This window comes from Copidosoma floridanum, unplaced genomic scaffold (genome assembly GCF_036245765.1).
Source record: "Copidosoma floridanum isolate Cflo_tuat_1 unplaced genomic scaffold, Cflo_Japanese_pri ptg000016l, whole genome shotgun sequence".
Lineage (NCBI taxonomy): Eukaryota > Metazoa > Arthropoda > Insecta > Hymenoptera > Encyrtidae > Copidosoma > Copidosoma floridanum.
Window position 1 is genome coordinate 3,781,513 of NW_028321893.1, and position 12,203 is coordinate 3,793,715.

Below are 12,203 nucleotides of genomic sequence, written 5' to 3' on the forward strand. Positions count from 1 at the left end.
GTTTCACTAGTGCCTATTGATAAACATTTTGATGCAGAACTTATTATAATAGTGAATAACCAATACATTCAAATACATCTTATGCTCTCCGTTTCAAGTGCACACCCAAGCTCGCCATTGATAGGCTCGCAGTCAATCAACAAGCGAGTGGCAATAGGCAAAATAACTACGATATGACGGTTCGGCATCTCTCACACTGCTTTCCAGCTCTCTCTTGCTTTACAATTTGAACCAAAAGCTTCTCTGCCTGCAGCTGGTAAATGCTTGGTCTTCTTTTAAGTTCTAAACTCTCTACAAGAGACTTCCCACCACTGTCATCGAATCAAGACTCAGGACATTGCTGTCGAGACTCTCATTCTTTTGCTTTACATTTTATCTTACACTTAATTTTTTTAGCCTAATAATCTCATCATCTGCGCGCTTCATTTTTGAATAATTCATAATTGTTGACACCTCCTACATGTGCTGCATCTCGGCAACTTTTGCATCAATCCTTTCATTCATTACTTTTCTGTTAACTTCCTGCTTATCTCTTATCTTGTTTCAACCGCAGCATGTCAACTCCGTCATTGCTTGCTTGTTCTACATCTCTCTCCATCCCACGTTTATCTTTACATCAACTTCAGTGTCATGAACTGGTAACCTGACGGTCTCTTTTGAGCGATGTCGGGGCTTCGGTTGTACTGGTCGTGGTCGTGGTCGTTGGCGTCGTTGTACTCGTTGTGGTCATTGGTGACGTCTGCTCCGCTGTGCTTTCCACCTGATTTACCTGAAATTATTGTTATGTACAGTGTTATGTATTCCAAGTTATTGGTTATTCATATCAATTAAGACTCACCTCGGTTTTGGCAAATGCGTGCTCCTGCGAGGCGCTCTCTTCAACCTTTTGCATGAACTGTTCCTCCCAGTCATCGCGTGTGGCTTCGATGAACTCGGAGCTTGGTGCCACTGTCGTCTCCGAGTAGTACTCAGAGTCCCTACTCAAACACGCTACTCGTATTGACTGTCATAACTGGGCTACCGTAGGTGGTAGTTTAGTTTCATCTTCCAGGTGTTGACCCATTTTTACCAGCCTTGCACTGACTTGGGCGACCAAGCAGGGCCTGCCAGTTTGCAGAGGAGATCCATTCCTCCGTCGTTATTGATCAAATTCACACACTGGGAATCGTTGCCACCAGATCCTACCTCACACTACCACACGTATACATGGTGACACAACGTATGGCTATTAATATTTCACTTACTGAGATTATAGCTTGCTTGATTTATTCGTAATTGTACGTACTCCAAGTCGCCTGAATAAATCTGGACTTCTTACTCCACTAGCTTTTTTTCATACGTTCGGTTGTATTTAATTGCATTAACTTCCTTCCCTTTTTAGTTTTTGATTTAAGTACAAAAAAGTTGGATTCATTCTTATATAATAATTGTATTTTCTTGTATATTGAGTCTTTTTTTTTCGTGAGATTTTTTTATTTTTTTATTTTTATCTTATTTTTTTTGTATTGTTTTATTTTTTTAACACATATTTCAATTTTTGGTCAATTCCTTTACTATTTTATTAACTATTATTTTTTTAATTGGGATAGGCAATTCACGTTGGATCGACTATGTCTACATGCAATAAGTTAGTACTTTCTGTGAGATGTGAAGTTTCATTGCCTCATTAGTGTACACAGCCTAATAACTGCTTGAAATAATAATTTACGAGGGGCACTAAGAAAATTTTATTTCATGAAAATAGTCAACATTTCACCCTTCACAATCTTATATCATTACAGCCTAAACTGATTTGAACTTCTCAATAAAACGGTGGTGGGAGCAAAAATTTACAACTTTTACTGTCAATGATCACATTATACAAAAACCTCAAACATGCTTAAGAACATAGAAGCACATTAATGGGAATGAAACATCTACGCTTGCTCCTGATTTGATGTTCGTTCAGATTTTGTATGTGTGTATGTAAATATCTTCTACCATGCAATATATATACTATTTACATTCTATATACTATACCAGGTGCAACGTATCCAATAGAATTTAACTCTAACTAGGTCAGTGTTGCTCGGATACTTACAGTGACACTAACATGTTAAATTATGAGTGCGTCGGGAGCCACGCAGCAGGCATACTCAAGGTCAATGAGATTCATAACCCGGCTGCTCACTGCCCATCCGGATCCACAGGCAGACTCATCAGCGGCAGCAACTACTGGCAGTCACACTCAACGAGGCAAGCTCCCGGAGATTAGGCTTCCGCAATTCTCTGGCAACTACATAGAATGGGTGAGTTTCCGAGATCTTTTCTTAAGTATTATGGAAGACGAGAGGCTCACCGATTTGGAGCGCCTTTACTACCTGCGAGCGTCGCTCTCAGGCCAGCCAGTAAAGCTTATCGAGGGACTCCCTCTCACTGCTGAATCCTTCAAGATCACATGGGATGCTCTGCTCGAGAGATATGAAAATAAGCGGTTTGTGCTCGCACAGCTGCTGCAGGCCAAGAGACGCATTCCACCGATGCGTGTTGGCAGCGTTGGGTCGCTGATGGATTTGGCAACGGAGAGTCAAAAGCTCCGCAGGCTTATTTCTGGCCTTGGCTCTGCTCAAAAGGTGCTGGATGCCTTGTTCGTAGATGAGCTGCTCCAAGCGTTGGATCAACCCACCAAAAAGGCGTGGGAAACATCGACACCTGCAACAGCCGACTTCCCGGCGTGCGAAGCCTTGGAGGAGTTTTTGATCGAGCGGGCCCAAGCCTTGGAGATGGTTGATCCTCAGTCAATTAAGAGACAAGATAACTCATCCACATCTAGTAAGACTCAATCCAAACCGAGCAAAGCTCAGCACGCTCATACAGGTCAAACTCATCCGCTCGGTAACACTCGACCGGGCAGCAACGCTCAGCAGATTCGGGTTTGGAGTTCGGCTTGGTCGCAGGATGATAGACCGGCTCCTCCAGTGTTCCCGTGCACGTACTGTAACCAGCAACACTTTATTGCTCGCTGTCCGGCATTCGCGGCCCTCTCCATTGACCAACGATACCAGTTCGTGGATGAAAAGCCTTTGTGCTTTAACTGTTTGGGCCACCATGCTGCTGCTAAGTGTATGAACACGAAGAGGTGCCGAACCTGTGGTAAGGCTCACCATACCATAATTCACGGCGCTCGGTTGTTGCAACCGATCAGCAGGTTGGCGTCTCAGCCGACTCAACATCAAGAATAGAAAATCAGCGCAGTCATCAGACAAACTCATCATCGGAACTCCACATCTAGTAATACTCATCCCAGAGTCAACATCAAGTCAAACTTAACAAGAATCACATCGTCCAACCGAACATCTAGTCACTCATCTATCTTGTTGCCAACAGCAGTATCCCAGGTACGTGCTCCAGCTGCACATCATCATCTCAGGCTTCTGATCGATCAAGGTTCAGAATTATCATATATTTCGGAAGATGCTGTGAAGCGTCTGCAGCTGACACGCAAGAAGTCCAACATCTGTATCCTGGGCATTGGAGGCAACGTAGTCAGTGAAGCACTTGGTAAAGTAGAACTCAGATTGTTTTCATTATATTCTGACTCCAGCGTCAATGTGGTGCTCCACGTCTTGCCTCGCTCCACTACCATCTTTTCAATGTAAGACAAGATCGTGGCTGCATACGGAGTTTCTGGAGTTAGCTAACCCCCATTTCTATCTGCCACAAGACATAGACTTGCTACTTGGCACTGACTACTATTCAGCTATAATCACCTCAGATCTGCTCAGAGGTTCTTTATCAGAACCTATCGCTCAACGTACACTGTTTGGTTGGATTTTATCGGGTTGCGTTAACCAGCCTGTTACAAAGATTACTCGTCACACTAACCATATCGTTTCAAAAATAGAAGATAAACTTCAGGAATAACTCATCAACTTCTGGATTCAAGAAGAGGTCCCTTCAAAGTCAAGCTCGCAGCTTACACCAGAGGAACAGGAGTGTGAGGAACACTTCGTGCGAACTCACTCTCGGGATAGCACCGGAAGATACGTGGTGAAACTTCCTCTGAAGCAATCTCCATCTCTGCTGGGCAACTCAGTCAACCGTGCTCGTAAATGCATCGATCGCACGATGGCCAGGCTCAAAACAGACGACAAGTACGACAAGCTCTATACAGATTTCATGAATGAATATTTGAGTCTTGGCCATATGCAACCGGTGCCTGCAGATAAGCTCAACATCAAGCCTCATTTTTATCTGCCTCATCACGGCGTATTGAAGGAAGATGGAGACAACGCCAAAATCATGGTGGTTTTTAATGGATCAGCCCTCACTTCCTCTGGACATTCACTCAACAGCATAACTCACACGAGACCTTATCTACTGCCCAACATAACAGATATACTCTTCTGGTTACGCACATTCAAATGGACTTTCTCTGCAGACATCTCCAAGATGTATCGTCAGATCAAGGTTTATCCAGACGGTTGGGATCTTCAGCGAATCATCTGGCATAGCAAAACTCACGAGAAAGCTCACGAGGAAGCTCACTTCCAGCTCACCACAGTAACCTACGGGACGAGGCCTGCTCCATTTCTGGCCACACGCTCACTGATGCAGCTGGTGAAGGATGAAGGGCACCGTTACCCCCAGGTGGCCCGGATTCTCACCAGCGGCAGATATGTGAACGACATTTTTGGTGAAGCGGAGACTCCAGATGAGTTGAACGAGCAGGCCCTCCAACTCAAGGAGCTGTGCATGGCGGGCGGATTGCCCCTGGCTTAGTGGCACTCAAACTCGCCAGGATTCAGTTACTCAAACTTCAGTGAAGAATCAGCACTCTCTCTCGATGACTGTGATGCTAAAGTACTCAGAATGGTTTGGAAACCACTTTCAGACAATCTTACCTTACAGTGCACACTCAAGCCTCTCAGTCAAACTCCAACGACGAGAACAATTCTTTCAGAAATATCTCAATTCTTCGATCCTCTTGGAATAGTTGCTCCAGTGATTGTTGCAGCTAAACTCATCATTTAGAAATTGTGGCTACTCAAAATAACATGGGATACACCCATACCAGATGCTCTCGCTCAGAGGTGGCTACAAATACGAGATGATCTAGCCAAACTCTCCGGAGTGACGGTTCCTAGATGGCTTGGAGCACATCCTTTTTCTGTGGTGGAACTCCATGGCTTTGCTGATGCGTATTGGTGTCATCAGCCTCAAACTCAGAGTTCCTACTCAGGCTCACTCAGTTCAGCTCCACATTGCACAAGCTCTATCGTATCACAGACACCCTCTTACTTGATTGTCCCAAGTTCAAAGCCTTACTCACACACCAGGAATCATCCGTAGCTGTCACTGCAGAACTCATCACTCAAGCTAAGCTCTTACTCATCAGATTAACTCAACAGCAATGTTTTAAGGAGGAAATCAAGATGCTCAAATCAGGTTCTCTCCCAAAGGGCCATGTTTTCCACCAGTTGATGGCATATACTGATGATGCTGGCATACTGCATGTGGGAGGCAGACTCATGAATACCAAGCTCAGACCTGATGCAAAACACCCTGCCCTACTTCCTCGTCAAGCTCAATTCACCAGTTTGGTTATCAATCAGGCTCATTGACAAATTCTACACGGAGGAACTCAGCTCACTCTTAGCAAAACTCGTCAAGAGTTTTGAATAATCAGTGGAAGGGCCCCCATCCGATCCAGAATCCTCTACTGTGTCAAATGTGCCAGGTACCGGGCACAAAGAGCACAACAACTCATGGGACAGTTACCCGAGGCCAGGGTGACTCCCTTCAGACCGTTTGCTCACACAGGTATCGACTACGCAGGTCCGATATATCTTAAATCTTGGCGCGGCAGAGGGTCAAAGACATACAAGGGTTGGATATGTGTGTTCGTGTGTTTTTCGACCTCTGCTGTGCATCTCGAAGCAGTGACAGATTACTCTACCGAAGGATTCTTGTCAGCGTATTGGCGATTTGTCTCACGTCGGGGACGTCCATTTAAGTTGTATTCTGATTGTGGGACGAACTTCGTTGGTGCAGACAGGGCTCTTCAACAGTTGTACTCAGAAGCAATCAGTCAAAATTCTTATTTATCAGCCATGCTCACCCAAGATGGAACGTCATGGCACTTTAACCCTCCAGCTGCTCCTCACGTGGGACGAAAATGGGAAGCAGTAGTGAGGTCGATGAAATACCATCTCCATCGAACTATGGGAGAGGATTTAGACACACTCACTCCAGGACACTTCTTAGTAGGATCGGCGCTAAACTCACCACCAGAACCGTGCTTGTTGGATTTACCTCTAGCAAGGCTCATTCGCTGGCAGCTAATCCAAGCTCAAAAACAAAGGTTTTGGAAGCAGTGGTCTACACAGCACTTGCTTAGATTAAACTCAATCTCCAAGTGGCATACTCCAGCTCATGACATCAAGACAGGCTCATTGGTGCTTATAACTAGTGAGACTCTACCACCAGGAAAGTGGCTGCTGGCCAGAGTCGTCGACGTCCACCCAGGCAAGGATGGCCTGGTTAGAGTGGTGACTTTCAAGACCTCAGTGGGTGCGCTCAGGAGACCAATTCACAAGTTAGTGCCACTGCTGGTCTACGGCTGTTGTCAGCCGTTGACTGACGGCGGGTGGAATGTTGGAAATGAGAGCGACCGATATTAGGCCCGGCTTTTGTGTACATTGTGTACATTTGTAGTCTTTGTCGGCTCAACGCTCTATGCGTGTGCGCTTGGTCGACTTGGCGCGCTGCAGGTGTGTGTGTGTGCGTATTCACGCGGCAAGCTTTGTATACTGTAAGTGCCAGATTATACTCAGCTCTCGTCGAATAAAGACTCTCCTAATTTACGTTGCCAAACTCTAGCATTCAAAGGTGCATACATCACCTTAAATGCTAGTGTAAATCTTCTGATTAACTCTCGCTATACAGTGGACAAATTTAAGTTGTGCAGTTTAGTGCACTTAGTGCTTTGTTTAAGTTGCTTATTGCATAATTTGCAGACCAGCTCAAATAGTTAATCTCATCGAACTACTAGTGATTATCAACAGCAAGACTTAGTGAAACTCTTGTGTATTTCCACAGACAGTAATTGTGCATTTTTTGATAGACAGTGGTTTATAGTTAATCAATATTTTAATTAGTTGTACTCTATCAGTGCTTTAATTTTCACATTTATTTCGTGTAACTTTCAAACTCTCTTGCGAGCTCAAGGCCAGTGCGTGTTTACATATTGTGTTATTCAACTTGACTCTTTTCTTTCTACATTCTTCACCTTTATATATTTCAATAGTTCGTTGCTTTAAGACTATAGACAGTATTTATTTTCTCCGGTATAAGTTTGACCTTTACAATTTTTGTGAATATTAACTGTGTTTTCTTAGCCTTTAAGTGACATTAAAAGTTGTTATTTTTATGCTGTTTAATTTTATTGTGTTTTATTGTGTTTCCCCAATCACCCTATCCAAGCCTAGTGTGTGCTAATGCACACGCCTCGTACACCCACACTTATCTTGGGTGCTCTCAGCTAGTGACACAAACGCATAAAAACCGTACTCTCTCTTCCACCGAACAGGTAGAAAAGGGTACCCCTCCTAGCTACCACTGTAAAAAATGCTGTTGTAAATCATTAAATATAATTAGTATAGGTAAAGTAAAGACCTATGCTAAGCATATGGATTTTACTATCGGTTCGTAAAATGTGTTTCCCGGATAGTAAAATTAAATGTCATTGAATCTTCAAAAATTTTTGCGATCGTGTAGTAATTTTACTATCTCAAGCGTAAAAGTCATATCTTTGATATGAGAAGCACTATCGTACTGTTTATAGTTGCATTTTCACTAAAAGGGTTCAGTTCTTATTTCTTCACATTACAGACACATCTTCACACACAATTGAGAAACGTGATGATTCGTAGAGATCCAAAATATTTAGCTATTGGTCTACTAAGGTGTATACCCACGATATCATGAAATGATACATGACCTGAAAAGTGTTTACTGTTCAGAATGCTTTCGCTATACGTACAATATACCTAATACTTACTGATTACAAATTGTTAGAGCACGAATGATGAAATTACTTTTAATCCTTATCACAATTATTTATTATAGTGATGATTTAATATTACTATTATCTCGTATGTTTGTGAGGGATGTTAAACGTATTTTCACTATCAGAAGGTAGAATTTCCATCGTCTTGTAATTTTGATAGCTGATTGTATTCATCGTGCAGCTAGAAAAATTGATATGTTGAGCATAGGTCTCACTGTTACCTATGCTAAACATATTGATTTTGATAGCGGATGATAATGTCAATACATTGCTAGTGAAATTACGATGCTCAAGACATGGTTTTCGCTATCAGATATTATAATCACTGTGCTCAGGATAGTAAAAAAAGTTACTGTCCGATAGTGATTTTACTACTGCATTTTTCACAGTAATAGCTTTAAACTTAAGCTCCACTCACTTCTCACAACTTCAATATAACTTTTCACGCTAACTTTTTTTGTCTCTTGATGGTAGCGTGGACCAGCTGTCTTGCGAACGCATGACCTATAGCTAGGTACTTTGATTTCAGACCATGGCACCTTTTTTCTATTATGATTATTATTACTATTACTTTCGTAATTATTGTAATTTTTATTTTTATTATGATAATTATTAATTTGATTTATTACTATAACTATTATGAATAGAAACAATCACAAATGTAATTAAATGTCCAATATCAAAACTAAAATTAGGAGATATTTTTTTCTTACCACATTGCTATAAGTATTAGGGCGCACTTTAAAAAAAAAAATTAAGAAATAATTTAATTACCAAGAAAGAAGTGATTAAGCTATGACTTGAACAAAAAAACGTTAAAAAAATGAAGTAACTAACAAAAAGATTTAATAATAAATAAGTGAATTTTTTAAATAAATTAATTGTACGAAAAAAATAAAAAACGTTTAATAAACAGGACTAATAAAAATATTATCTATTACTGTAATTTTTTTATTTTATGGTGTTTAACATAGGCCTCTTCCACTTGTGATTATGAAAGAATCAATATCTTAAAAAACTAACAATCAAAGAAAAACGAGAACAGAATAGTTAAACCTAATTTGAAAGTTTAAAAGTAATTATGTAATTTAAAGCAACCATCGACTTGTAAATCTACATGACTACTATCAGTAAGTTTTAAATTTATATTTTAATAAATAAGTAAGTTACTATTTCACTAAGCAGTCTTTTTTAAGTGACTATCAAAGTTATTGTCAACTGTCACAAATCTAAAGACTAATTTAAACTTTTTAATATACATGGAGAGTGTTCAAGTAAGTTAATTAATAAATTACTAAAATTCATTAAAAATAATTATAATAAATTTAATTTCTCATCAAAGTTTAACTTCATCAATTTAACTTGCAATCGGCATAATACAAAGCCATTGTTCCACCACTACATTTTGGAAATTATAGCTTTAAAAGTAAATTAATGAATATAAAATCTTTTACTCTATTATTAAAACAGCCAAGAATTAATTTTGCTCTAAATACACAAGTTATGGAAGACATTTTAGGCTTTTTAGAACACCAAACTGATAACAAGTTGCTTGGAATTTTTATCTCTGGATAGTCTGTTAAATTGTGCTTATACATTCTAGAGTAAGATAATTTAAGATGTTCTTAAGAGATTTGAAAACTAACTGCATTTCTACTTTTAATTGAAAAATAAGATCAAATAATAAGAATTGTGTTCAGTAAATTTATAACAATCGAGCAAATTTTTTCCGCTTGGGCGTTTGAATGTGGAAAAGATAAAATAGCTTTAATTATATTTTTTAAATTTCGGAACTCTCAATGATCATTTTCTAAGCATAAATTGATAATTTTTATCGAAAATTTTTCTTTTAACATTAAAAAAGTTAAATTATTTAAATTAAAACTGTATGGCAGCTGCAAAATTTCTTTCTTGTACAATTCAACACTTATATCTAAAATCAGAAAATAAATTTGAAAGCTTATAACGTATATTTTACATTTTTATTTTACATTTCTCAAGGTGACTTACCGTTGGAGAGAAAATATCTAAATTATTCTCTCTCGTACGTCTCTGCTCCACAACGCTCTCCCTACTCGCCCCTTCACTGGACCTGTCTCAAAAGAGGATTCGCGTCTGGGCAAATGAACACAAAAGACGATGTTGACTTTATTTTACAGATTTATTGAAATAAACACAACCGCTATCTACAATCACTTCACGTACCTCCTCTTGGTCCCGATGCTATGGTGCAGACCTTCGATCGCCACCACAACGCCAGTGGTGCGCTCGGAGAGCCACGCTAGTCCGCTCACACGCACACACACTCACGCGCCTTTACACCCACTTCCCATCTCACACTACTCTCGGTCTAGGATCAGGTCCCTTCGGCGTGGTTGCCTATCCGTACCTACACACCCCCACACTCACACTCCGCGTAACCTATAGGTCCCGGGCGCGGATTGCCATCGCGACCGGAAACGATCACAAACACGCCTTACAACTCACAGCACCCCGACGCCGGCTCTCGATCCGTCCCGCCCTTACACCACGGCTATGCGACTACTCACTCGCTCTCGGTCTGATGCGCCCTTTTCTTCCTTTCTCTCTCTCTCTCTCTCTCTCTCTCTCTCTCACCCACTGGCATGGCGTTCCCGTCTCCACGTCTCGGTGGAGGCCCGACCGGGGCGCACTCGACGCGCTCCCTATCCCAGTCTCGTGGCTCTTGCCTTCGCTATAGACTCTCGATGTTTCTCCCCCCTGTAGTGTCCCCGCTAGCCTATTCACGGTACCTTGGTGGTGTTACTCGTCTCTTGCAGGAGAGCGAGCCGGTGGTGTCGTCGCAGATGGTGGTACGGGAAGTTGATGCTCTGGAGTCCCTTGATTCTGCTCCCTGGCTGCGTAAGGCCCCTTCCTTCTTGACTTGGCTAGGATTGTCAGAGGAGGACGTCTCGTTGGCGGGCGACCAGCGCTCAGGGCCAAAGAGGCTTGGATCAGCCCTATTTATCCTCTCTTCTCGATCGCTCTCATGGTACCTCGGGTGCCGTCACTTTCTCTCCTGCACACACTCGTCGCGTTTTTCCGTCGCACATCTCGACCCCTTTCCCGATCTCCGCGGACGCCCTAGGAAAAAAGAATCGCCAACGAGATGCTCGTCTCAAGTATTGGCCACAAAAACGAGACACCAAAATGGCGCTGACACTCTCTTCGCGCTCGACAGCTCTCTCTCTCGATGGTTGAAACTCTACTGCCTTTTCCCTCCGCCCTTTCCGTCTCGCGCTCTGCTCCCTGACCCTTGGGTTGGTATCCCCTCGTCCTTCGTCTGATCACCTACTTGTGCGCAAACGGTTTATCTGGACCCTACCTTACCTTTCGGATCATTCTTACGTGCCAACGCTTCGACACTTACATCATCACATTTACTCGTACGCACGCTACATTTCTGGTCTAGGTGTGTGTTTCCTTCTCAGGCTTACCATTGGTCGTTTCTAAAACACACGAGAATTTTAGTTATGCGAGGATCCCATTAAGAACACGAGTTGGTTTCAGATTAGAGGCGTCGACAGTGACGTGAAAAAATTGTGAAGCAAATTTTGCCACGTCACAAACTCTCCCCCCTAGGCTAGAAATCCCTTGGATGTTCTAACGCCTATATAGTATCATCGACGCCCCTGCTTCCTTAGCACATAGTTTACAATTAAACATAAATAGATAAGATCATACCTTGTCACACGTTACTTACGTGAGGCCTTAACCTCTGACTGCAGCGGCCACTCTGGGCTCTCCTTTGATCTTCTGAACCTCGGTAACTCCTCCTCCACACTTCCCTAGCTGAGACTGGGTGTTCTCTTGGGTAGTAGAGGCTAGACTGCTTCGTCCCGGTCGCTGCCTCCATGCCAGGTTACCCGTCCACTCCTTCCCCTTTTCTCCTGATATTCCATTTGTCCCACCTATCCTTTGCGTAGCAACCGCAGAAGTCGGGGTTACCCCTGTCGCTTCTGTAGCCGTTTCAGAATTAGGTACCTAAGTATGTTCTCGCCCCTCTTCACTCGATTGTGTTGTATTCTGTTTCTTCTTTTTCCCTGGAGTCGCCTCCGCGTTGCTGGTGACCATTCCCTTTACCTCCTGTATCTCCGATACCTTGGTCTACGTTTGCTCCGCTATGTACGCTGCT

The 12,203-nt window shown here is 42.3% G+C and overlaps 2 protein-coding genes across 2 annotated transcripts; both read left to right on the forward strand.

Moving 5' to 3' along the window:
• The first annotated feature begins 2,102 nt into the window (after positions 1-2,102).
• On the forward strand, positions 2,103-4,761 carry LOC106647068 (uncharacterized). Its single transcript, XM_089592399.1, has 3 exons — positions 2,103-3,132; positions 3,235-3,540; positions 3,926-4,761. The coding sequence occupies exons 1-3, from the start codon at positions 2,103-2,105 to the stop codon at positions 4,759-4,761; spliced, it is 2,172 nt and encodes a 723-aa protein (XP_089448525.1).
• A 90-nt stretch (positions 4,762-4,851) lies between these two features.
• On the forward strand, positions 4,852-10,614 carry LOC149374653 (uncharacterized). The gene is made up of 7 exons (XM_089592400.1): positions 4,852-4,983; positions 5,057-5,072; positions 5,197-5,582; positions 5,639-5,802; positions 5,849-6,577; positions 10,210-10,334; positions 10,478-10,614. The coding sequence occupies exons 1-7, from the start codon at positions 4,852-4,854 to the stop codon at positions 10,612-10,614; spliced, it is 1,689 nt and encodes a 562-aa protein (XP_089448526.1).
• The last annotated feature ends 1,589 nt before the right edge of the window (positions 10,615-12,203 follow it).